Consider the following 24,762-nt stretch of genomic DNA (forward strand, 5'->3'; position numbering starts at 1 on the left):
CCCAGTCCTAGACTCCTGGCACACGTACGGAGCACGGAATACGGAGTAGGTAAGTAAGTACCTATCTGAGAAGGATACAGAGAGTCGTGGAGTCCAAGCTTGCCCACAGTGCCTACCGTCACTACCTACCTACCTACCTTTCTTTCCCCAAGTGTCCAGTTCACGCCGCACGCCGCAATCCCACCTCCAAGTCCACCTTGCACAAGCTGTGCACTTCAATCCTCCATCCCTCGTCAATCTCACCGACCACACCTCGAACCGCCTCCAATCACCAACACCCATCCCTCTACTCCCAGCCATTCTCTCGAGCGTGCGGGCCAGAATCGCTCATAGGCGCCTTCTCCTGCGCGCACACATGCATCGAATCGTTCGCTCATAACACCGTATCCAGTCCATCCTCATCGAGAACGTTGCTTCCACACTGCGCGCCGCCAAAGCTTGACACGCAACAACCGCCGCCATGGTTGCGCCGGCTGTGCCCGAGTTAGTCTACCATCCCCATTCCATCCGTTCACTGCTTCTAATTCTAATCTGTTTGCCAGGCTTACCGAGGAGATTCTCTCTGAATCAATTGAAGCCCGAACCGAATCCCTCATCTCCCTTCGGGAGCTTGGCCCTCCCGATCTTGTCCATCTCCTGAAGCAGGCCACGAGAAACCCTGGCAAGCAGGTAAATGATAATCCACATCCAACAAACCTATAGCTGTGCTAATTAGCACCCTGCTGTAGATCGGAGTCTACCACCACGTCACCGGCGTCGACGCTTCGTCCTCGGCCAGTCTTGCTGCCTACATCAACACCCTGACCTACCGCGAGCATGGCCAGGCTGTGCAAACGAAGATCTCGGAAGGTCTCTACTGGTACGCGAACCTTTTCAACATCAACACAGAGTTCAAGTAGCTAATTCCCTGCCAGCTGTTACAATGCCTTCTCTCGACTCGACATGCGGGTTCATGTAACGATCCCTGGAACCGTCGAAAGCTACTGTGTGGACGAGCGAGGCGAGAAGCGCAAGGCGACGGATGACTTGTGGCTGGAGACCTACCTGTGCAGTGTCCTTCGAGCCTACTCGTACGCGGATGATGGTAGCGGAGAGACGATTCGGAAGATTATGGGTGTGCGCAGATACAACCCTGTTACCAACACCGAAACCGAACACCGCTTCCTCGGCGCCGCCGAGCAGCTTTTCTTCCGAGGTACCCATATATTTGAGAACATTTCAGGGTTTCTGTGCTAATGGTATCGTAGGCTGGCAGCTGGGCTCAGACTCTGTCGTTCAAGTGCCGAACAATGTCTCGAACCACCTGACCGCAGGCCTCTTGAAGTACTTTCAGACCACGGGACGCCATGCTTCCGGCATCAACCTCTTCGAGAAACTCAGAGACCAAAACATCGAGGTCTCCTCCCTCTTGGCCAAGGTCCTCTTCATGGGCAACGAGGAAGTCCAAGGTGTCAAGGTGCTGCATCAGGCACTCAAAGAGTCGCCGATGGACTATGTTATGCTCGATACGCAAGCCGAGTTCCTCCTCAGAAAGGCGCAGACAGCCGCAACGCCAGAGTTGAAGGAAGAGAGACTTCGCTTGGCCCTGGGCTGCGCCGACCGCAGTACCATTGCCGCTCCTAGTGAATTCGGCACATGGGCGAGACTGGCGCAAGTCTACGTGGCAATGGAGGACTGGGAGAATGCCCTGACCATCCTCAACTCTTGCCCCATGTTCACATACCAGGACAAGGACGCGCCTCAAATGCCTGAGCCGAAGGATGTTCACCTCCCAACTCTTCCCGAGACCCGCTTGGATGAGATCGACAGTGAACCCGAGTCTAGATACTCTGAACAGGTCGATGCTAGTCTCCTGAACCTTCGTGCTTCGGTTTATAAGGGAACCTTCAAGCAGGCTTACGGCATCCTGACCGAGATGACTTCAAAGATTGGATGGGATCAGCTTCTCAAGATTAGAAGCACAGTCTTTGTCATGGAGGACGAATACCGCTCCGAGAAGCAGGAAACCTCGCAGCCTCAGCGTAACCCCAGCACCGACGGCCTTCGTGGAACCCCAGACCCGACGACAAATGGCGACCGATCAGACTCGGAAAGTGACGACGAAGAGGGAGATGAGGAGAAGAAGGCGAAGCCAGCGGATACTGATTCTACTGCCGAGACATTGGCACCAAATGGACAGACAGAGGCTGTGGAGAAGCCTACCCATGCCATCGACCCTGGTGAACTGAAGGGCGATGCGGAGAATGTAAGTGTTCAGTCTTCCCCTTGGCTGAAGCCAAGTTAACACTTATCAGGGTGCGCAGACCGACGACCATCTCTCTAAGCTGAACAACAAGCGGCTTTGCGAGCGCTGGCTTGACAGCCTCTTCATGGTGTTGTATGAGGACCTGCGCGTCTACACGATCTGGCGCACACAGATGGCCCAGTATCGCGCGCAATCCATGCAGTATAAGAAGTCGGCTGAGGAGTGGGAAATTCTAGGCTCTCTGGCGGAGAGACTTCAACACCCAGAAGAAGCTGTCGAGGCCTATAGAGCGTGCCTCGCCGCAAGATTCAGCCCCAAGGCCTTGACTGGCATCCTTCGCGTGTTTGAGGAGGGCAAGAACACTCGCGAAACGGTCGCGTCGGTCATTCGTCTCGTCACCTGGCAGTACAGATGGTACTCTGAGTTCTCACCAGAGCTCCTCCATACAGTTCGGACACTCATTGAGGACGAGGGTGCAGTCAAGATCAGAAGCATCATCCAAGCTACCAGCCTCCCTCAGAACGTGCTCGATCTGACCCATCACTATGCTGCACTATGCGCCACTTTCCGCAGCAGCGGCACCGACGGTTAGTTTTGGGCGTTCTTTTGAGCCAGGGGCCGAGCAATAGCATCGGCAAAAAGGCGTTGATGAATCGGAGGGATTTTGTGGTTCAAGATTTTCAAGCCTAGGATGTGACTTGCAGGAGGCAGTTGGGCACTCACATGTTCCACCATCACAGCGTGCATCGAAGTCATCTTGAAAGCACGCTGTGCTGGCTTTGATTGAAAAAAAAAGAAACATAGACCACCCTTACTTGGGGTTCAAGGCTATAACGCAGAGTCAAATGATACCTAGTTCTTCACTTGAAAGATGAGTTCAGATTGGGCAATATGAAGTGAGTGTGCTAGATGCGAGCTTACAACAGAATTCTAGGCTGGCCAGCACTGGGCCTCAACAGCTTTCCGGAGCAAAATGCCCGAAGGAACGGAGCACACCGTGGCCGGCCCGCTCACTCAGATTCATCCTATGTATAGCGCCGATCACGCAGCAAAGCTTTAAAGGGGTACTGATATCACCCCTACGTCAAACCGTGGATTTTCTGTTTTAATCATGGCTGCATCGAGGGTCTCTGGAGTTTGGACGATAATGCGGTGGCGGCATACCATCTGGCCAGTTCGATCAGTGTCGATGAGATATCGATGAGATAAAACCATCCCCACCAGCACCACATTTTGGCGGATGCAGTGATTTCATCGCACAGCGATGGGTGATATCATGAAGATGACGTCGCCAGGTTTGACATGAGACGGCAAGCCTGAATGAGACTCGACGAAGACTACATAAGTTGATGATTGCCGACCGTGGAATGCCTCTTCATCATTGCAATCCCAAGCAAACCAAACCTCCAAACACAACCTTCAAACAACTGGTTCATAAGCACCCGCTATTTCATTTCACTTATACCCAACATTTCAAACCACGACTCAAAGCAAATCCTACAATAACAACATACAAAATGGCACCCTCAAAGGATCAGCTCATGGAGACGGCAGCTCAGGCCCAACTCGACATGAACACATACCAATCCAAGACGGGCGCCGCCCGCCCCCAGGGCAACGACGACGCCGGCGTCTCCAACATCCAGACGGAGAACCGCTTCCCGGGCGCCACCGTCACCGTCCAGGGCGACCCGATCAACAACGTCTCGTATAAGCCCGAGCAGCCGCCCAAGAACCCGGCCGACAACGACGACGACGTCGTCCCCGCCAAGAAGATTTCTTCGCTCGGCACGCAGGACCAGAAAGATGATATCCTGCTGCAGGGCGAGGGTGCCGTGCGGAATAACGTGGGCACTAAGGCGCCTGGTGTTGGCGGGGAGAAGTTCCGCGGTTCGGATTACTATGTTCCTGAGAGCGTGCCGGATAGCATCTCGGCGGAGGGGAACATTGCGCCTGAGAGCGTGACGCAGGCTTCTGCTGAGGCTGAGAACCCTCGGTAAAGGGTGAGGGTTCGGGAGTCTGATAGGGATTACTTTTACGGATGGAAGGATACCAAGCATTGTATGGTTGTTATGATCATGATGTACAACAGTTATGAATCTGCCGAAAGGCTGTAAATCAAATGCACATCTGCAACGCAAACTGGAAAAGCGCAAGTGGGAAGAAAGTTACATGCCTGAGTGAAATTGTCACCAGGTTCTGGACGATTATCTGGTCTCGATTATAGAGTAATGAAGACCAAGCCATCCGAAATGCATTTTGATTGCATTCAAAAAAAAAAAAAAAACACATTCAGAGAAAGACCTAAAAGCACAAGTGAAGCCCAGTTATAGCATTTATGGTGCCACATGAAGACAGAGTTGTTGGTCAAGTTGATTGAATTTTGACATGACTTTTCATGAAGTACTTCTGCATAAAATATTCGACTATTCCCTCATCTTGTGACAAGATGAAATCCGCCAACGCCTCGCTTCGAATCGATCCAATCCGCCGTCTAATCTATGATGCGCATGCCATGATAAAAAAGAAAAAAAGGAAAATGAGAAAAGAATCAAGAAACGCCCTCAAGTAGCAGGCTGGTAAACATCAGCAACAAACCGATCGCCCAACACCTCCCTAGCATCCCGACCCAACACCTCGCTCAAATTATTCAAGAAATCATCAACGGCCCTCGGCCTAGCGCACGCAAACACGAGAGCGCCATCCTCGATGTTCTTGACCAGCTTCTCCCGGACACCAGCCTCGAGCATCGCATCCTGCGCCCTCCTCTTCTCCTTGTTACTCCCCGTCAACCTGAGGATATCGAGAATGCCCGCCTCGCTTGCTTCCTGCACCGCTTCGCGCACGAGAGACTCGTCGGCCGCCTTGAAGCCAGCGAAGAGGCTGATCGCGGGTCCCTTGGTGGACTTGTCGCCCGAGGACCGAAGACGCTGGAGACGGTTCTGTAGGAGTCCGCGGACGGGGGCCATGCCGGATCCCGTTGTGAACACGATCATCGGCTTGTCCTGGTTCTCGGCCATGGCCTGCAGGTGCGATGAAGGGCGGATCTTGCAGGTCGCGGCACCAAAGGTCTCGAAGCAATTGAGGTACTTGTCCGAGAATTTGCCGTTGGCGTGGTGCTGCACCAAAAGATCCAGCGTGTTTCCATTCTTTTGCTTCGTTCTCGAACCGTCAGAGGCAATGGAGTATTCCCTCGGCTGGATCGTCGGCATCGCGTTGCACAGCGCATCCAGCGTCACGGTCTGTCTCCAATTGGCAGGAATCTGGTGGACCACATTTTCAATAGGAACCTTGGCCAACGTCTCCGGCTGGGGAAGAGACAGCCACTCTGCCCACTGTGTAGACTTGAAAGGCTGGTCCAAGTCGGCAAACCGCTGGAAGAACTCGCCTACGGTAGGCTCGCCGGGAAGACTAAGCCGCTCTTCGGCCTGCACGCCGAGGGCGCCCAGGACGCGAGACACCTTGTTCTGGGAGTTTGGCGGCAGAATCCAGACGCTGCCCATGGTCGGGTACTCGCGATCGCCCAGGTCGAGGGTGACCCTCTTCATGCCGTCCGCGGCGGTGCCAAGGACAGGCTGTCCGACGACCTTTGCCTGAAACCACGGACGGGTGTCAAAGGGTCTAACCTGGCGAGCGGTCCGCTGCACGTCACTCGTCTTGTTCTCTTCTTGTGGCGGGCTTGACTTTTGGAGCCCCGCGAGAACCTGATCGAAGAACTGGCCGAGGACGGACCACGGAGGGTTCTCTGTCGCGGTGTCGGCTTCGCGCATACCAATGAGTCTCTGGGCATCACCTTTGCTCAAAAGCTCCTCGATATCCATGGCGGCCTGGTTGTAGGTATCGGCGTACTCGAGGGAGCCGTTTGCAAAGATGGCATACTGGCACGAGATGGCCTTGGGATTCCTCGCCAGCGCGTCGGCGAAGGCCTTGCCGTTCTGTGGGATCTCACCGCGACCCGTCGTGCTGGCGACGATGACCAGCACGTCATCGGGCTCGACCATGGAGATGGGCAGGGCGTTGAGCGTGCACGGCACCACGACGGACCCCAACTTGGGGTTGATGTCGCACGCGTGCTGCAGCTGCGCGCACAGCCTCTTGCAAAGCTTGATCGCGACGTTGCCCGAGCTGCAGAATCCGATGTAGATCCTGCGCCCGGGCCCCCGGGGGCTTAACGGCGTCAGGGGCGTGGTGGGCCTGAAGGCCTGCTGCTGCTGTTGCTGCGAAGCCGGAGGAGGGATGGGGAGAAAGGTCGACGGGGAGGAGGCGGTGCCGAAGGGGGAGACTGGCGTGACGGGCCTCGTGAGGGAGATGGAGGGCACCACGGGGATGGAGATGTTGAGCTTCGTGTCCGAGGCGTAGTGGTGAGAAGGCCGCGCCGCGGGGCGGGCCCGTCGCTGCCGGCGCCAGGCCTTGATGGGATCTTGGGCGTGGCGGCAGATCAAGGGCTTTGGTTGGTAGTTTGGTGAGCCGCCGCGGTGCCAGATGGGAATGATGGATCCTTGAGGCGGTGCCAGCCAGTACGGGTCAGAGGGGAGACGGAAGCCGTTGTTCATGAGGTGCTCGTCATCGAACTGGGCGAATTGCTCGGCCGCGCCAAGGGAATCTGACATTCTGACACCGGCCTGAGCGAAAGACCAGTATGTGGCGTAGTTGAGCTCGAGCTGCGCGCGGGACTGGTTGGTAATGTTAGCAGACGCATCTCAGATGTAAGCAACATGCAAGAGATGCTCACCAGCACCGCCAGACGCTCGTAGTCGGGGAGGTCATCTACATCGCCATCGACCAAGCCGATCGCCTTGGCGACCTGCGGAAGCGCGTTGTAGCGGAAGGAATCTGCGAGGTTGCGAACACCGATCTCGGCGTCCATGAACCTGCGTTTGCTTTGTCAATGATGTAATTCTTGCACCTCAAAACAAGTTCAACTCACCATCCAATAAAGGGCGCAGCGGTGTACTGGACACCGCCGATACTGAAGCCAAGGCGGCTGAGTGCCGGCGCGGGAACCCAACGCAGGCCAAGGGTCTCGAGCTCAGGGTGCTTGGGATGGCGGATATGTACCAGAGGGAATGCGTCCTTGGGGAGCTCGGTGATGACGGGCTCTTCTCCCTCGGCCATGGTGACGAGGGGAAGCAGATCCCATTGTGAGCGGAAGCGCGGCGGTGTCCAGCCGAGCTCGATGATGGCGTTTGTGAGTTCCACGTTGGCGGGGTCTCCGAGGATTGTGCCGTTTGATTGTTGGTACTTGGCCGTGTTAGTCAATTGATCGCTTCTCATACTGGGAGGTAGAAAGACTTACCCCCGCAAAGGACAAGAGTTGTGAGTTCCAGATCATGGGACCGCGGCTGTCAATGTCTCTGGGAGGGAAGACAAAGACTGTCGGGTTGATTTCACCCGAGTTGTAGGCCACTCTCAAGTTCTCAATGAGAGTCTCGGCCATCTTTTTGCTTGTGCGAACGTGTCTCAGGTCGCATAGCCTGCCAAAGACTATTAGTAAATAACTCGACATCACATCCGAATCTTTCTCATACCTCAAGTTGCTATACTCTGATCGCATGATGCACTTCCGAGCATGCTTCCAAGCCGTCCGAAGCCCGAACTCGAGTTCTTCAAAAGTCTGCGTCCAAAGACCACCCACCAAGCCAACCGTTGCTGCCGGTGGCGCCTCCGATCCGCATTCGGACGCCGTTGTGAACTTGCCCTCTGTCGAGTTCTTTTGAATCTCCTGAAGGACCTCGTGTGCCCGGTGGTGAAGCTGCTCCGTGTCAATGAGACCGTCCTTGTACATTTGCTGGAGGAAGTCGAGCGCATCCTCGCGGACTTGGGCGTAGGACTGATTCCGGCCAACGCGCTCCTCGTCCATGTGCGTCATCCGACCGGACTGGCAAAACTTTGTCGTGCAGCCCGTCGAAGAGAGAGATGGATATTGTGAGCGGATGTTGGCGAACTCTTGTTCCGCTGAGATTTGCCGCGGCGGCTGGGCGAGCGTGCCTTGAAGGAATGGACACGCCATTTTGTCGTGTGTGAGTATGTGTGTAAGTATGTAAGTTGAGATTGGTAAGACAGGGATGTCGACCGGGGAAGTCGAATACTACTACTTCTTCTTTTCCCCAAGACTTTTGAGGGTACGGAACCCAAAAGAGGCTTAAAGTATAGAAGTGAGAATAAGGTATAGTAACTTTAGTGTGTCTGTAGATCGGTGGTATTCCAAGTGCGAGTCAGAGTGGAGTCTTTGAGTGAAAATTGGTGATGGCGGCATCGGCATCCAAGCGAATGACTAAGTTTAAGCGCCAGTTAAGTGGTTGTTGATGATCTTCCAGACGGGAAAGCCAAAAAAAAAGAGTGGACGAACCCTCCAACTTTATAACACTCCAATGTAAAACAAAGGGAATAAAGGACAATAGACTCCAGACCAAAGAAATCTTAGGACGACTTAGTGTTTTGGAGAGAGCTGAGCCCTGCCGTGGACGTCCATCTTCCTGATTTGGCTTTGCATCACCATCTGATATTGGACACACTGGTTCCCCTTCCTTCTGGAGCAGCCACATGGGCCCGCTTCCCTCCAACAAGATGATTGCACATCAGTCAACCTCGTGCTCGAGGTAATACAATCAACAACCACCACTATGTGTTGAGGAGGGGTGGTACATGCTGTCTCAGGCAGGCTGGTGCAACTTGGGCTGAATCCATTGGTAAGGGCTGGTTGTCGAGAAATGTTGTTCAGCCCCCGAATAAAGGGGCAAGCTGTATGGTTCCCAAAGCCACCGCAATGTCAACACTTGTTCGTTTACGAAGCATGGGGATTTTGCACACGAGGCAGTAAACGGGCATTGGATTTTACGAAAGTGGGGGATGACGGCGATGAGAGCGTCCTAGCGCTGCCATTCCATCTGACATGGAGGGCAGTCCTCGGGACCGATATTGTTAGCTGGCCGAAATGTTGTTGGTGAGGAGGAGGCTGAGCTGAGGAATCTCTCACTTCTCACTTACAACATGCACGGCCGTTTCCCGCTCAAGTTAACCTTTTCCCAGACAAACGGCTTCAATCGTCGATGAGGGGTCTGTCTCTCTCTGTCTGGTGTTTGATTTATGTTCTAACCCTCACACTCTCTCTCTGCCAAAACCTCGGCCCAAGAACCAGTTACACGGTACCGATCCATCGGAGTACACAGACGTACAGCACCGATTGAGTAATTATCTGTAGATCACGATCCGCGACATTATACGCAAGAAATGACACAAAGTTGGCTAATGAATACAACTGACGGCTGACTGCAGCTTGCTTTCTGCGAATGATCGGCAACCATAGAGGCGCATTTGGGCGTAAGTCGGCAAACTCGAAGGAGTGTATCCTCCGGACCAACACTCAGCCGTGCTGAGTGAGGCGATTCACACCCACCAGTCGTGAAATGTCTCCCGTTCGGCGATAGGCGCGGATGCATCACGAGACCATTGGGCCTCATCCGCCAAGTGTGCGTGTGTTCGCTAAGTGTGCGTGTGTTCGCTAAGTGTGCGTGTGTTCGCTAAGTGTGTGCGTGTTATGTGTGTGCCTCTCTCGTCTGTCATACGGCGTAATTTATTGCCAATTTCTCCGCGGCCGAATCTTGAGCGCGCAACTCGCGTGGCTCGCCAACGCCATTGCATGAGACTCTTCAAGCCATGGCTGCCTTTCAAGACCTCAGCTGGGCCTGGACAGTCAGCCCGTTTTACCCCCGTGATGGCTAATCCTGGTCTTCCATCATTGGAACTAACGATTTCGAAATGTAACAGAAACCCTTTTGGAATGTTCTATCGAGCCCGTGGCGTTGTCTCTGTTCGGATCCCGGGTTGCGAATTTCGTCCCCGGAGGCCACGAGGAGGCGATATATGAATGTGGGGATACAAGACTCCAAAGAATATAGTGAGGCGCTGATCTAGAAGGCCTCGAGGTGGACGAGGACGGGCTATCGAACGTGAATATCGCGTGGAGACCACGCCTTCTTGCCCTCATTTGCTCGTCTTCTTCGCAGCTGGAGCCGAGGTGGCTGAGATTCGTGATACAAGACAGGAGAAAGAAACGAGGCAAAACCTGAACCCATCTTCCCCTTGTTCCTGAGGCGCTCGCCTCAACTTTTCAGCAGCGCCTTTTTGGAAGACCACATGGCAAATGAGTCAACACAACAATCTAAAAACGGGGCGCGTTTCGTGCGACGTTGCGAATCGTGGGATTTTCTAGAACAGAGTAAAGCTGCTTCCAATATCAGGTCATTCGGTCGCGAAAAGAGTGTCTGTCGTTCTCTCTTTCTCTAACATGACATCAAATTTCGTGAAACCAAACTCGAGATGTCAAGGCGGTGGCACAGCATGGAGATGGGACCGCCCCGCCCGGATGAGATCTGCAAGACCGAGCTTGACAGCAAGCAGACCCGGGTTTTCTTGCAGGGCAAATCCGCAGTCGGCGGGCCTTGAAAATCTGCCTTCCGTATCTTGCTGGTGCTTCCAGGTTAATTGTATGGTGCTGTTGGGGCGTTTCGGCCGATGACCGGCGGTGCAGCTTGACGTGCCGCTGCTGCATCGTTGAAAGAGGCTTCCGAAGCGGTGCGACATCGCCAAGGCTGGAATGAAGACCTTCCAGAGACGAATGACACTCGTCACGTCGTAGATGTGCAGCAAAGATGCTCAAGGTTCTTGGCTCTCAGCAGAAACCGAGGAAGTCCTCCATCATTGGTGTGATTTGGGTTGGACGCCAGCGAATTCAAAGTGGTGTTACCGGCACATCTGTTTCTGTTAGCGGGATGGTTTCGCAGACTAGGGTGATCGACATGCGCGGACTGCTGACTAGCTTGGGCACGCCAAACAGTGTCTGCTTTGGCCAATGCTGGATCGCAAGCTATCTTGCTTTCACGTTGGTTGCGGTCGAGAGACGAAATTGACGACGCAGAAGTCGTCAAAATGTCCCATGAGATGCAATCTGAGCAATGACGATGCGAGGTGAAAACACGAAGACGGACGATAGAACTCTCGTCCAACGTGGCTTGTGCGGCAACATTCTAGTTCGTCCTCGCGGATAACCCATGCCATGGTTCGGCTCGACTGAATTTCACCGAGGGATCCAAAGTTTTGACGAAAAAAAGACGTGAGTTTGCAAGCCTGAGTCTACTTGTTCTATCCAAAAATTCCCAATTTTTACTCTGTTCTCAGTTAGCGATGGGTCCTAACGAGTACCTGCAAAGACGAGACAGGTGATTCAAGCTACGAACCCATTTCGATCGTTCCGGGGGGCTTCGACGTGATGTCGTATGTGCAGCGGGCGACGCCGTCAACTTCGTTGATGATACGGGTCGAGATCTGAAGGATTCAAAGTCAGCAACCATAGTTAACGAACAGGAGGAGGAGCTAGTCATACCCTCTTAAGGAGGTTGAAGTCGAACTCGTAAGGCTCCGCGGACATGAAGTCCAGAGTCTTAACAGCGCGGAGACTAAGAATGATTGTCAGTTGATTGATCGGGGGAGATGACCAAGGAGAGAAGCAAGCAAGGTTGCCAGCAGGAGTCGCTTTAGTGATGGCGCTTACATGATGATGTAGCCGTAAACCTAGGAAAGTTAGTCGTCTGCTTTATCCACATATCGGAAGGGAGGGACATACTCTGGCATCACCTTGAACTCCAACAGCTACAGAGACATCATTCGTTAGCAAAGAAACCGGCCGGTGTGACGAAATTTGAACACCAAAAAGTCTGGCAACGTACCCTTGTTGGAGTCCACAGCAGCATATGCTTGGGACATCTACAAAATGGTAAGCGACTATCCCAGGAAAATCAAAGGGCTGACACTCACCTCATTGTAGATTCCGGCTTCCTTGATCATAGAAATGAAGATGTTGTCGGCAGCACGGGCAATGGCGACTCTCTCGGGTGTCACCTCTCCAATAATGCGGATGGCAATCTGACTGGTGTTAGACTAGCTACGTGTTGGACGGCTGGCGATCTGGTACTTACACCAGGGCCGGGGAACGGGTGACGCATGACCAGATCTTGGTGGATGCCCAACTGTCTGCCGAACTCTCTGACCTCATCCTTGAACTATTTGCGGGAGTCAGTATGGGATGTAGAAAATACTTTATGCGAAAGCGAAAATGCAGTGAAAGTGCGACGCAGTTTCGTGTCGGCCAAATAGACACAACCCCGCTTTGAGTACATGTCCTACTGTCATCCGAGTGTGACAGATCGCAGGATGAGGACGGAAGAGGGTTTGGGGAAACGAACCAATTCTCTGAGGGGCTCGATGAGTTTGAGCTGCAAGAAAGTCAGCTAGAGTAAACAGAGGACAGGAATTGGAAGCGGTGTGGTCTAGCGACCAGGGAAGCGGAAGACCTCCTTCCCGTAAACACTCCAGCCGCTTCAGAAGAATCTTTACCTTCATCTTCTCCGGAAGTCCGCCGGTGTTGTGGTGAGATTTGATAGTCGCACTGGGTCCCTTGAAGGAGAGGGACTCGATAAGATCGGGGTAAAGTGTGCCCTGGAGGAACCAAGTGATGGGTCCGGCATTCTCGGTGTTCTCGGCCTCCTTCTCCAATCTAAGAGCCTCCTTCTCGAAAAGGTCGATGAAGGTTGCGCCGATGCTGCTACCGTATTAGAGAGGTCAATACATGTAATCAAGTATACTGACATCTTGCGCTTCTTCTCGGGCTCGGTGACACCCTTCAGGCGACCAAGGAACAGCTCAGCTCCGTCAGCGACGGTGAGGTTAATGCCAAGGTGCTTCTCAAGAGTCTCCTTGACCTGCTCGCACTCGTTGAGACGCATGACGCCTATCACAATGAACTTAGTATACCGTTTTGCGCTGATTGTGGTGCCGTGGTCCTTACCGTTGTCGACGAGGATGGCGTGGAAGCGATCGCCTGATGAAAAGTTAGTCTCCCCCTGAGCTTCTTGGATGGGCATCTAATCATACCAATGGCTTCCTTCATAAGCTTGGCAGCGACAGTGGAATCGACACCTCCAGAGACGGCGCCGATGACCTGTGCCTTGTCGCCGACAAGGTGTCTGATGCGGATGATCTCCTTCTGAATGAAGTCCTCCATCACCCAGTTGGGTCTGGCGCCACTGATATCAACGGCGAAGTTCTTCAGGATCTCACTACCGCGAGGTGTCTAAGTTGCTATGTCAGTGTGCGTTCGTGTCATCAAAACTGTGCGGACGGCGTCTGAGCCGGCGGTCCTCCATAATAATCAATGGCCCCATAACGGGCGCCATGCTGATCGCCGGAATATGATCGCCGTATTCGGCGAGGAAAATGCCTCCGTACTAAGGGGGTTTTCGGAAGTTATTCAACTTACGTGCTCCTATGCAAAGTTAGTCGTATTTCTACAAAGGTTCAGGGGAATTAGTAGGACTAACCAGCTCAGGGTGGAATTGGACGCCTGCAGGATTCAGAGTATCAAGTCAGCCATAGTCCAAAGCGTAGAGACGATGGTAACTGATAGAACGAGATGGCGTGGATTCGCCAGACTGTATAACGTTGGATTTTGATCGGGATCGACATACCGTAAATTGGCTTGGTCTGGTGGGCGATTCCGGCATACTCAGAGTTTGCCGTGCTTGCAACGACGGTGAATCCTTCGGGAAGAGCCACCAACTGCATTGATTTCAGAAAAACTGCTTCGGAACGTCCAAATGCTCTCTACTCAGGCTGATTTACCTTGTCGAAGTGACTCATGTATGCTACCGTCAAAGTCAGCATTGGGCAGCAGAGTATGAGGGGACTTCTGAAATATTTGGAAGCTCACCTTGCATTGTCTCTCCCAGACCAGCGAAGAGGCGATCGGTGTGGGAGTTGCCGGAGTTGAGGATAGTGACATCGGCGTGACCGTACTCTGCACAATGGACAGGTCAGAGTGACTGTTCTATAATCCAACTTGATCCCCCAAGAGTGACTGACCTCGGGCCTCTCCGCGGGCCACGTTCTTGGCGTTGATTCTCCAGGCGAGTTCCTGCACATAATTAGCCGGCTATTCGTCTCGATAGAATGTACCGCCGGAGTCTTGGTGTAAGACGAGAAAGCGTCCTCGTGCAGTCGAAAGCATGGGGGATATATCGGATCGAGCATTACCTGGCAACCGTAGCTGCACACATCGATGAGTACATGATTCCGCTACGAAGGTGTTGGCTAACATACCAGATACCCAAAATGGGAACACCGAGATCAAAGATCGCGGGGTCGACGTCTTTACAGTATCAGAAAGAGCTCTACTCTACTTGCTCAAGAGGTTTCCTTACGAGGAGAGTCCTGGTCGTAGACGGACGAGGGGCCGCCAGACAACACGATACCCTTGGGCTTGAAAGGAAGATCGGCCAGCTTGGTTGTGCAGGGCAGCATCTCAGCGTAGACCTTGAGGGATCTCAGGCGACGGAGGATGAGATGGCTGGTCTGGGAACCAAAGTCGAGAACGAGGATGGTCTAGAACGCAGTTTGTCAGTTATCTGAAATGAACATGACTTTTGCAGCCCCGAAGAAGTTTGACTGTGTCGACATCATTGGCGCTTGGTGACTCGTTTATTGCGGTTGTGTGGAGAATCGAGAGTTCGAGTGGAAGAGTTCGATAGGCGCGAGCTGTGTGCCAAAGCTCGTCGCGTGCCCGAGTATACGAGTTCTAGTATTGAGGAGGTCCTGCGCGGTCTGTTGACCGTTGTTTTTCGACTCCTCTGATATGACTCCCACTACCCCCTTAAGCTGTGTTGCATTCGCGCACGCAGCAGTAGTCGTGATCCAAGACTGTCGCAGGGTATTTCGATTCGCGAGGTCGACTCAATGCAGACATTCACGTGAATAGAAGAGTTCGGGAGGTCGATTTCGAGGATTCCAGCACTTTTTCGAGGTACTGGCTGGTCGTGTCGGTGATCGCGATGTGTTGTGGGCAGCGGGTTCCACATAGTCAAAGTTCCTGGGGGTCGTATTGGGGGGCATTGATGAGGGCGAAGGGAGTAGACGTACGTCAAACATGTTGTGAGGCGCCTCGGCCTCGGCTTCAATAGCGCTCGCCATCTTGAAGTGCTTGCTTGCTTGCTGGAAAAGGAGAATATGCGTGTTGTTGGCGGTCGTGTTTTGCGGCGAGAAGAAAAAAACGAAGGCGGAGGAGAAAAAAGTTTTGGTAAGAGTCAATCAACCGCCCGGCGCGGCACACCTGCGCATGGCGGGGGCGGGGCACTTTCTGTCCCTTATCTTATCGCTCCAGGGGTCCACCTCAGCCACCTTAGGTACAGCTCCAGCCACTCACTCACTCTACCTGACCTATCAAGGTGGTGTTCAGTGTCAATGAATTCAAGCAGTTGTAGAAGCTGAGATGTTATATCTTTGTAGATTTATTTCTTGTGATATTTTCTTCAAACGAATCAAGGCAGTATTATAAAGCTCAAGTAACAGACCTCCAGATGTAGTGAAATGAATCGTCATTTTCAGATGCCTCAGGGCAAGTACGATCAAGGGCACTGGACTGAGCCCAATTCAGCAAGGATGATGTCATTCATCGCTCCAGTGACATGGCCAAACCCGCCGAAATTTGAGGTTTCTCTCAAAGACATGAGCACTGCGTCTCATACATATAGGTGTCAAGATATTTGAGATCATTCCAAAATGTATGAGATATACGCTGTGAGTACATCCTACCTGGGGCGGTTGAGCCCTCACTCCTGACTGACAGATCCAGGCCGGTGCTGCGGCGGCGTTCACAGTAGACTGTCTCGTCTACCCTCTGGACACCATCAAGACCAGATATCAGAGCCAAGACTTTGTCAAGACGTATGCCTCGACATCAGGAAGCAAAGCGCCCCTCTTCCGGGGCCTCTACCAGGGCATTGGGAGTGTGGTGCTAGCCACATTACCGGCAGGTTAGTACACCAAGTCTCCCATACATTCTCGCGCATCACGGCGAGATACGATATGAACGGTACTGATAAGCTTGTAAACTTGCCAGCCGGGATATTCTTCGCCACGTATGAAAGCATGAAGAAAACCATCTCCAGCACTGATTTGCTCCCTCAGCCGTTTGTGCATGCCTCAGCCTCGGCCATTGCAGAGATGGGCTCATGCCTTGTCCTCGCACCAGCAGAAGTCATCAAACAAAATGCGCAAATGTTACGGAAGCAAGACAACAGCAGCAACGGTACCAGGCGATCAACATCCCTCGAGGCCCTGCGACAGGTCACAAGTTCCGGGGCGCAGAGGCGTCTCTTCTCCGGCTACACAGCCCTCGTCGCGCGCAACCTCCCTTTTACCGCGATTCAATTCCCCATCTTTGAGCATGTGCGAAAAACGGTCTGGACCTCTCGGTCGCAAGGGAGGGCAGAGGGCGAGGAGCAACGCCTCGTAGAAACAGCCGTAGTCACGGGGAGCAGCGCGGGCGCAGCGGGCGCGTTTGCGGCCTTCATCACTACGCCGAGCGACGTCGTCAAGACGCGGATGATGCTGAGCGCGGGAGAAGCCGGCGATAACAGCCACAGCCACATCAATTCGTCGCCTTCACATGTTGAGAAATCGGCGAGTCCTAGGTCGAAGCCGAAGCGCGGCAGCTTAGAGGTGACGCGGGACGTGTATCGACGACACGGCGTGCGCGGATTGTTCCGCGGTGGAGGTTTGCGTGCCGTGTGGACGGCCGTCGGCAGCGGTCTCTACCTGGGCACGTATGAAATGTCAAAGGTATGGCTCACTCGGGGTAAGGACGAATCGGAAGTTGTCGGAGGGCTGTAAGAACGGGCGGAAGAGAAGCAGCAGAAAACGTGCATATGTGAGATTAGCAGGGTGCATTTTGAGAGATAACAACCGGCGGTGACGACGGCAGGAACCTAAGAAAGTTTGCTGTAAGTGTATCTCTCCGGATACGTGTATCTATAGAATTAGGTTCCTGTTATCAGCATCAACTTAGCAAAGGCGGCAATGATACGAGATGCATAGAGTTACGCCGTGCCAAATCGTCTGGTCGTTGTTGAAAGTCGCAAATATGTCATAGGGAGACAAAGTGAAGCGACGGGAGTGATTGAGGAAGACATAAGAGTCTCCGAAACACGGCCTGAACATTGACACCCGACCACCTCGTTGACAATCCAATGTTGCCGCATTGTTGGGGTGGATCTTTACCCGCCGGTGCGTTGATGCCGGGATACGCCAGCCTGCCGATGCAAAAAAGTTGTCGGCCAATAGTTTCGGTGTGATAGAGCACAAGTTGCAACTCTGCCGGCCCCTAAAAAGTCAGAATGCAGAGATGAAGGCAAAAAGATACGCACCGCGGCACCTTGAGGGCTCCCACAAGCTTTTGCTTCTTTTCCTCCATTTACCATACCTCGACCAACGTTACCAAACCATCCCCATCCACCTCACCCTCACCCCTTTTGTTAGCCCTACGGCTAGACGTTTTAGGCCCAGTGTAGCGTCAGTGAAGAATGCGGGGGAACTCGCTGCTCCAACTCGTCGTTTGGGCTTCTAAAGCAATACCACCGCCAGAACCAAATCCAGCCAGGCTTGGCCATCCGTTCTTTTCTCCATAGGCGGGCGAGCCATCCTTTGTCGTTCACCCCGAGTCTTTCTGGTGAGTTTATGGCCCCAAATTCCTATATGGATGCCCATCACTCCATGTTTTCCCCTTCTTTGGTGCTCTTGTTGCGCTTCTGCTTTGACAATTAGCAAACGTAACTCAAGTGTCCCGTACTTTTTGTCTAACTCAACTCCCTTCCCTTACCGTTTTTCTCCAAAGGATCGTGCCAATAAAATTAAAAGTCTAAAAAAAACCGAGTCCAAGTCTGAAGAGGCGCATTGCGCATCATGTCCAAAATTACACACGTCTCTGGCATCAGAACCACATCCGATTGCGCAATCCCTCCAAGACTGGTCGCTCCTTTGCGCCCACTGGTACCGTCCGTACTCCGTACCGAACCGCACCATCCATGGCTGTCCCGTGCTTGCATGCTTCCCCCCTACTGCATAGCATGCAAACGTCCGGCGAAATTCTTTTTTTTTTCCTTTTCTCTTTTTGAGATGATCCATATCTTGGACTAGCTCGCCGTGCCCGCCTGGCTGCCCACCCGGGTCGCAGATTTGCTACCTAGGCAAAGTCCAGTCCCATGCAAAAGCCCAGAAAAAGGGGTCCCAGACTTCCCTAAGCATGGTTGAGGGATGAACACCGCTTCTTTGACCGGCACACCGGGTTGGTCAGCTGCACTTGACTCGCACCGAGTCGCTCGACGGTGTGTAAGGTGTTAGTCGCTCCCGACCCACCTGGGCTTGGGTTAGGCAATCCCATGTCGAAAAGACGTTTCCTCGACGCCCCCTGCCCGACACGTCTCTGACTCTGGATGGTGTGCTGTGCTGTGCTGTTCTTATATTTCAGACTCGACGCTCATTTTCGTCCTTTCGTCTTTTTGGTTTTCAGATGTTTGTCGTCTTCCTGTCCCAGATAACGAAACACCATAACGTAGCCTCAACTTGTGCTGAGCCGAGTCTGCCCCTTACACCACTCGCTCGTTGCTCTTCACCCACATCATTTCTCGGCAATCTTGAACGGGAATTCCTTCAAGCGCCCTCTAGGATACCTTGATCCAACAGCTCAAAGCCACCCGGGCTCTTCATTCCAGCACAATCACAGAGGCATTGCTCCGGATCATCATCATGACTGCCGTTGTGACCACGGCCCCATTGGGCGTCGACCTTCTGGCCCAAAGCATCAAGGAGAATACATCCATCAACATAGCTGAGGTCGACATCAACAACACGGACAGATTCCTCGTCCACTCTCCCTACACAGAACCAGAGCACTTGCTAGATCTCGAGACCCTGGATGATGAAAACGCCCTCCTCGCCAGGGCGTTGTCTCAGATGGAGTGCCTCCGCGCGGACTACGCCACGGCCGGCTACGTTGAATCCTTCAATTGGGACCAAGTTCTCGGCGAGCTCAAGCGCCTCGTCCAATCCACTGGGAAATCATTCAAGGAAACTTCCTTTTACATTGTGGCATTCCGCTCGACGATCCCGCCATCAACAATCTATGAAGATCTCGGCGTTTTGGACAAGGCCGCGCATGCCGAAGCCAACCAATTCGGGGGGTTCTTGAAGTAAGAGAAATGACGAGGAAATAGAGACAAAGAAGGACAAGAGACTAACTCGCCCGCAGATATTGGTTCGGAAGTCCCGACTCAGAAGGAAGAAATTTGGCAACGTGCGTCTGGCGGTCGAGACCAGATGCCGTCAAAGCCGGCCACGGTCAGGCTCATCGTCGAGCAAGTCGTGCGACAGCGTCCATGTATTCGTTTTGGAAGATTGATCGACACCGCCTCATCGTTCGTGACGGGGCCGAAAGCTGGGAGATTGTCGATTGGGTTGACTGAGAGCACCCTCTTTCAGACGGACTGGCAGGTAAAACAAAAGTGGCTATTTGCGGCGTTTGGTGATTTTGAGAAGATGTCGCAATCGGACTGGTCAATGAGCAATGAGACACCACAAACAGAGCGTATAGTACGCGGCATAAGAGGGTATGACATGGGCGCACTTGAATACTTTAGCATTTTACAGCCAAGAAACCATTGGCTTTTCCTCCATAGATAGCGGAATAGACAAACGCATAGTTCCAATGCGCCGTACCTATCCCACCTTACACTTGCATCCAAGTGATAGTCCTGTTGCAAATCATTCTGGCTGATGGAGCGAAAGACGAGGGGATGGCGAATACTGAAGCAGGTGAGAGAGCTCGGACTCCCAGAGGTGCTGATTCACGGCTGTAATGTACCATTTTCATTTTATCGACATGTACAACCCGACATGGGCACATAACACCCCCCGAGTGATATCGCAAAATGATGCTCAGGAGCAGGAGAGTCGAATGGGCCAGGTTATGAAGAGGAAGATGGAAGGAGGGAAGCGCAGGACGACGAGATGAGACGACGTTGAATTTAAACTCGACTTGAGTGCTTTCGGCGTGGGGGCAATGAGTGGGATGCCCTCCCATTCAGGACGTGGCGTGTGGAATCTGTTACGGATCACCGTGGGAGAGAAAGACGGCGGTGTGGGTCCGTCCACGGCCGGTCCGGAGGGGGTGGGCTTAACGGAGCTTGAGGGGGTGAACATATCACATGACCTTTTCTCTAGTGAACTCTGCCGCCTGACACCGCCCGACAGCCCACAATCCCTCCCACAATTCGTTGTAGCGAAAAGTTCGATATTTCGCAACACGACGAGACGACTGCCGCCCCTCTCCTCGAATTCCGACCGCCAAGTTAACGCGACACCAACGATCCCGCAGCCGCAGACTCAAAACCAGGCCACCGAAATTTTGAACCTGCACGACACTCTCCCGATCGTATCGCAAATATGGGTGACGTTATCAAGGAGGTGCCGCTCACGGCGGTCCGCGTTGAGGCCCTTGTGAGTCCTGCCCGAATTCTGCCCCACCTCTCCTCACATTGGGGCTTCATGCTACAGTGCAGTCATGATGGAGGGATATATGGTAGAGGATGTGTAATGTCGCTAACCTCAGACGTGTCTCTAGGTGGTGATGAAAATCGTCAAGCATGGCTCCGCGACCTTCCCCACGACCGCCACCGGTTCCATCGTCGGCATGGACGCCGACGGTCTCCTCGAGATCACAAACACCTTCCAGTTCCCCACGGTCGACGTCGCAAGCACCGACAGCCACCAAAACAGCCACCAGAACGATGCCTCGGCCCTCGCTGCCGCCGCTCCCCGCCAGAAGGCCAACATTGTCTACCAGAACGACATGATCAAGCACCTGAAGGAGGTCAACGTCGACGCTAACAACGTCGGCTGGTACACCAGCGCTGCCATGGGCAACTTTGTCAACCTTAGCTTCATCGAGAACCAGTACCACTACCAGAAGGACAACGAGCGGACAGTCGCCCTCGTCCACGACGTCAGCCGCAGCTCCCAGGGCTCCCTGAGCCTGCGCGCTTTCAAGCTCACCCCGGCATTCATGGCGGCATACAAGGAGGGCAAGTTCACGACTGAGAGGTATGTTGGACTGTGTTGTAAATGAAGATTTGGAAACCGACTGGGACGCTGACATCTCTCATTATAGCCTGAAAGCCTCCAAGCTCACCTTCAAGGACATTCTCGCCGAGCTCCCCGTCGAGATTCACAACACCCACCTTCTGACCTCGTTCCTGCACCAGCTTCCCGGCCTCCCCGAGCAGGACAAGATCGAGTCGCCCAACTCTTTGTCGGATCTGCGCGACGACCCCCTCAAGCAGCAGCTCCACCCGTCGGTCGAGAACCTCGACCTCTCGATAGACCCCTTCCTCGAGAAGACGTGCGACCTCCTGCTCGAGAGCATCGAGTCCCACTACACCGACCTCAACAACTTCCAGTTCTACCAGCGCCAGCTCGGCCGCGAGCAGGCCAAGATCACGCAGTGGCAGACCAAGCGCAAGGCGGAGAACGCGGCGCGCGCGGCGGCCAAGCAGGCGCCGCTGCCCGAGGACGAGTGGCAGAGGCTGTTCAAGCTGCCTCAGGAGCCCAGCCGGTTGGAGGGCATGTTGAACGCGAAGCAGGTGGAGCAGTACAGCAAGCAGGTGGACGGATTCACGGCCAACATCAGCGCCAAGATGTTTGCCGTCAGGGAGAACCTGCTGCCCAAGCGGGCTTAGATGGACGCCTAAGGCAGGCTTGGGTCATTATTGCGCGGCTCCGTGGCTGTGGACGGACAAGAACCAAAAACGGAAGGCCGGCGAGAGACGAAGAAAAGGGAGTGCAGTGCAGAGGAGGAGAGCAGAGTCGAGGCGAGGGCAGACACAAAAAGGAGAGGAATTACCTTAGAGAACAGGTGTTCTGGGAATGATGAATGATCTGGGGCAGCGGATCAAAGCATTCGAAACGGCGTTACGGTAATTAGTCCCAGGCAGTGTGTACTGAGTCGATATTCGATGTCTTTTCTTGCATTCCAGAGCGACGGGCTTTCCTCCCTGGGCCACGACGTATTCGGGCCCACCACGGTCTACGGCCGACGTCGAGTGAAGCCTTGCGAGTAAAGGGTATCTTGAAGCCGCGAGGCTGTCAAAAGACGAAGCTGTTGTGGTATGGACATTGGATATCAGAGGTTCGGGGCTGTCGTTCTACCTGGGAGATGATACGTCCGGACACACGAGTCAAAGATAACACGGCCAAGTACTGGGTTATCGAGTGCGTTCATCAGCGGTGACATCAGGCTGTATGTGGCCCAGCGGTGAGGTGCTACCTAGCTAGATTTGCCCGCGGATACTCGTCCGTACAGCAGAAGATGGAATCAAGCACATTGAACAGCAAAGATGAAGCATCCGCGTATGTCTCCGGACAAGTCGGCTTCAGACGCCTCGTCCCAAATACCACCCCCCAGTATCGTCCATAACCCATGCTATAGATTAGCGACAGAGTGTACTCATTGGTCCTCTTTAGCTTTGGCAGCCCTGTCTTGCATGATTCGTCTGGTCCCGTTGAGGATACTGCCCAAAGTCAGTCTACTCGAGAGGGAGAAGTCCTGAAGTGAGGTACGTGGTGCGTTTGTGTTCCCCGAGGGCGATGGTTGGTGGGGCACAAATCGAGGGGTTTCACGCTCAAAAGGGACTAGCGCAAGAAAACGGTAAAACAAGGGGAAACAAAAAGAGGTCGACCTCTCAGATTGAGTCTCGGCGGCACGCCTGGCGCGGCGCGGGCGGGCACAAGCGGCTGGCCCTGAAGCTGTTGCTGGCCAGATGGAAAAAAAATTGAATGTCAATGAGGGGCACATTTCCGTATTTTTCTGAGGTGCCCGTCTTCTCCCCAGGGTAGGTACCTGCTCCCTATCAGATCTGCGTGTACCTTCGCCGCCCACCTCAAGCCGATTGAGCGAGGCCAATGTATCTTTTCCCACTGAATTCACTCACATTGGCAGTATTTTTTCTAATTACCCGACCTAACCTTACCTTACCTAAGCTACCTTACATGCTTACCTCCGAGCAGGTCGGGCCCGGCCTACGGGCTGCTCTGAGCTTCCACAGTTGTGTTTCCGAGTGGTAACGTAATAAGGGCCTTCCTTGGACTGAGGTGAGGTGAGCTACCGGTACCAGAGGTACCTACTCAAGGGACCTACCTAGGTAGAGCTTACATTCCAGAGCTTGCTCCCTTAGGTCTAGCCCTCCCTTGCCCTTCCATGTGCGCCGCTCTTTGTGGCTTATCAAAAATGGGAGCTTTCGAATGGAACTTGGAAGGGAAGGGTAGGGGGAAATGCAAAACGCCAATTGAACGACGTTGGATGAGACAGGAGTCGGTGTCTTGGGCCAGACAATAACTGACACCTCAGCCAGTACCTCAGCCAGTGACAGCAGACCGGAGAGAAAAGTCTGGCAGAAAAAAAGAACCAAAAAAAAAAGTACCGGGGAATGGAAGCCGAGCTATCTGATTCGTATCCGTACCTTAGCTACGGCATGGTAGGGTAGGTACATTGCCCCTCCTCTTTTGCCTCCTTTCACCGCATGGAAATGGTCTGAGAGGAGCTCAAAAGGGAAGTGTTCTGGGGCCCTTGAGAAAGTCTGATTGTCAGATATGTGACGGAGGGAATGTACATCTGTTGCATTGTTGGACCCGAGTTATGGCGAGGGATAGCAGCAGTCAGTACCTTAGGTGTCGGAGCTATCATCAGCCGAGGGGCATGTCCGTCTTTTCCACCTCAGTACCTGGTGTACTTGGGTTGTGAACAGCACTGATGGACAGATAGCATGTACTTCTTGCTATCGTCTTGTATCAGCTCCAAAGTCTCGCGGAGCCATGACCAGCAGACTGAGCATCGGTGACCAGTAGAGCAGCATGGCGTGTCCACTGTTGAGGACGAGGTGCCCAGACAACGACCAGACACTGGCAAAACCCCACCCCGCCTGCCACACCTCGAGACTTCAGTCAATTGGAAGGCACGGCGTGGGTGAGGAGGAAAGAGCATTGGATCGAATTGTGAAGTTTTTTGCCCCGCCTCTGGCTTCAGGTGGGCTGCTGGCCTGCTGCAAAGGCAGGAAGTCCCCGTCCCCCAGTCACTTTTTTACCCCTCCTTCCCACCACTGGCCACCTGCGGATACCTCAGTCTGAACTTGTGAACTTGTGAAGTAGGTACGGAGATCATGTAGAGACAAGTACCTTTTTTTTTTCATTTATCACCGTACCTTACGCCGCGCTTCGCCGACACACAGCAACACCAAGAAGGCAAAAAAAGGCAAGAAGGAGGTACTTTTTGTTGACACAGCAGGAGCAGCAGAGATTTCTCACCTACCCAAGGTACCTTACCTCAGGGCAGTCTGGATTCCCGACATCTCATCCCTCGCATCCCGCATCCCTCCCACTTCTGGCACTCCCACTCAGGCACTCACACACCGCCCTGCCTTCCTGCCGTCCCTGTCCGTGTCTGAACCCCTCCAAAGTCCAAAAGCCTTTTTTTTACTTCTTCTACCTGCCCTCCCCCCGCCAACTACCTTTTGAATCTTCTCCTCCTGCTCTCCTTCTTCATCCTCTCTTCTTCTCTTCTTCCTCCTCTATACCCCTTTCCT

General features: G+C 53.5%; 8 protein-coding genes across 8 annotated transcripts; 5 read left to right on the forward strand and 3 right to left on the reverse strand.

Annotated features, from left to right (window-relative positions):
- Positions 1-460: 460 nt before the first annotated feature.
- On the forward strand, positions 461-2,837 carry CABS01_02513 (uncharacterized protein; the record flags this gene model as incomplete). Its single annotated transcript, XM_060535891.1, has 6 exons — positions 461-483; positions 543-669; positions 729-859; positions 915-1,195; positions 1,248-2,245; positions 2,295-2,837. 6 exons carry the CDS (start codon positions 461-463, stop codon positions 2,835-2,837), a joined length of 2,103 nt encoding a protein of 700 aa, XP_060393803.1.
- A 925-nt stretch (positions 2,838-3,762) lies between these two features.
- On the forward strand, positions 3,763-4,245 carry CABS01_02514 (uncharacterized protein; the record flags this gene model as incomplete). The annotated part of the gene is made up of 1 exon (XM_060535892.1): positions 3,763-4,245. The coding sequence occupies one exon, from the start codon at positions 3,763-3,765 to the stop codon at positions 4,243-4,245; it is 483 nt and encodes a 160-aa protein (XP_060393804.1).
- A 564-nt stretch (positions 4,246-4,809) lies between these two features.
- CABS01_02515 (nitric oxide synthase) lies at positions 4,810-8,255 on the reverse strand (the record flags this gene model as incomplete). Its single annotated transcript, XM_060535893.1, has 5 exons — positions 4,810-6,918; positions 6,978-7,116; positions 7,173-7,486; positions 7,542-7,719; positions 7,774-8,255. 5 exons carry the CDS (start codon positions 8,253-8,255, stop codon positions 4,810-4,812), a joined length of 3,222 nt encoding a protein of 1,073 aa, XP_060393805.1.
- A 1,472-nt stretch (positions 8,256-9,727) lies between these two features.
- CABS01_02516 (uncharacterized protein) lies at positions 9,728-10,232 on the reverse strand (the record flags this gene model as incomplete). The annotated part of the gene is made up of 2 exons (XM_060535894.1): positions 9,728-9,930; positions 9,995-10,232. 2 exons carry the CDS (start codon positions 10,230-10,232, stop codon positions 9,728-9,730), a joined length of 441 nt encoding a protein of 146 aa, XP_060393806.1.
- A 1,241-nt stretch (positions 10,233-11,473) lies between these two features.
- Positions 11,474-15,265, reverse strand: CABS01_02517 (GMP synthase; the record flags this gene model as incomplete). The annotated part of the gene is made up of 20 exons (XM_060535895.1): positions 11,474-11,569; positions 11,628-11,700; positions 11,796-11,815; positions 11,868-11,893; positions 11,971-12,007; positions 12,059-12,166; positions 12,220-12,303; positions 12,487-12,516; positions 12,638-12,842; positions 12,890-13,121; positions 13,175-13,373; positions 13,560-13,565; positions 13,621-13,643; positions 13,768-13,858; positions 13,922-13,944; positions 14,010-14,096; positions 14,162-14,199; positions 14,333-14,447; positions 14,500-14,680; positions 15,215-15,265. 20 exons carry the CDS (start codon positions 15,263-15,265, stop codon positions 11,474-11,476), a joined length of 1,725 nt encoding a protein of 574 aa, XP_060393807.1.
- A 588-nt stretch (positions 15,266-15,853) lies between these two features.
- On the forward strand, positions 15,854-16,966 carry CABS01_02518 (uncharacterized protein; the record flags this gene model as incomplete). Its single annotated transcript, XM_060535896.1, has 3 exons — positions 15,854-15,871; positions 15,927-16,107; positions 16,194-16,966. The coding sequence occupies 3 exons, from the start codon at positions 15,854-15,856 to the stop codon at positions 16,964-16,966; spliced, it is 972 nt and encodes a 323-aa protein (XP_060393808.1).
- A 1,911-nt stretch (positions 16,967-18,877) lies between these two features.
- CABS01_02519 (uncharacterized protein) lies at positions 18,878-19,593 on the forward strand (the record flags this gene model as incomplete). Its single annotated transcript, XM_060535897.1, has 2 exons — positions 18,878-19,320; positions 19,380-19,593. 2 exons carry the CDS (start codon positions 18,878-18,880, stop codon positions 19,591-19,593), a joined length of 657 nt encoding a protein of 218 aa, XP_060393809.1.
- A 979-nt stretch (positions 19,594-20,572) lies between these two features.
- CABS01_02520 (Mov34/MPN/PAD-1 family protein) lies at positions 20,573-21,864 on the forward strand (the record flags this gene model as incomplete). The annotated part of the gene is made up of 3 exons (XM_060535898.1): positions 20,573-20,626; positions 20,751-21,229; positions 21,297-21,864. 3 exons carry the CDS (start codon positions 20,573-20,575, stop codon positions 21,862-21,864), a joined length of 1,101 nt encoding a protein of 366 aa, XP_060393810.1.
- Positions 21,865-24,762: the final 2,898 nt, after the last annotated feature.

This window comes from Colletotrichum abscissum (assembly GCF_030869225.1).
Source record: "Colletotrichum abscissum strain IMI 504890 chromosome Unknown Scaffold_5.1, whole genome shotgun sequence".
NCBI classification, from domain to species: Eukaryota; Fungi; Ascomycota; class Sordariomycetes; order Glomerellales; family Glomerellaceae; genus Colletotrichum; species Colletotrichum abscissum.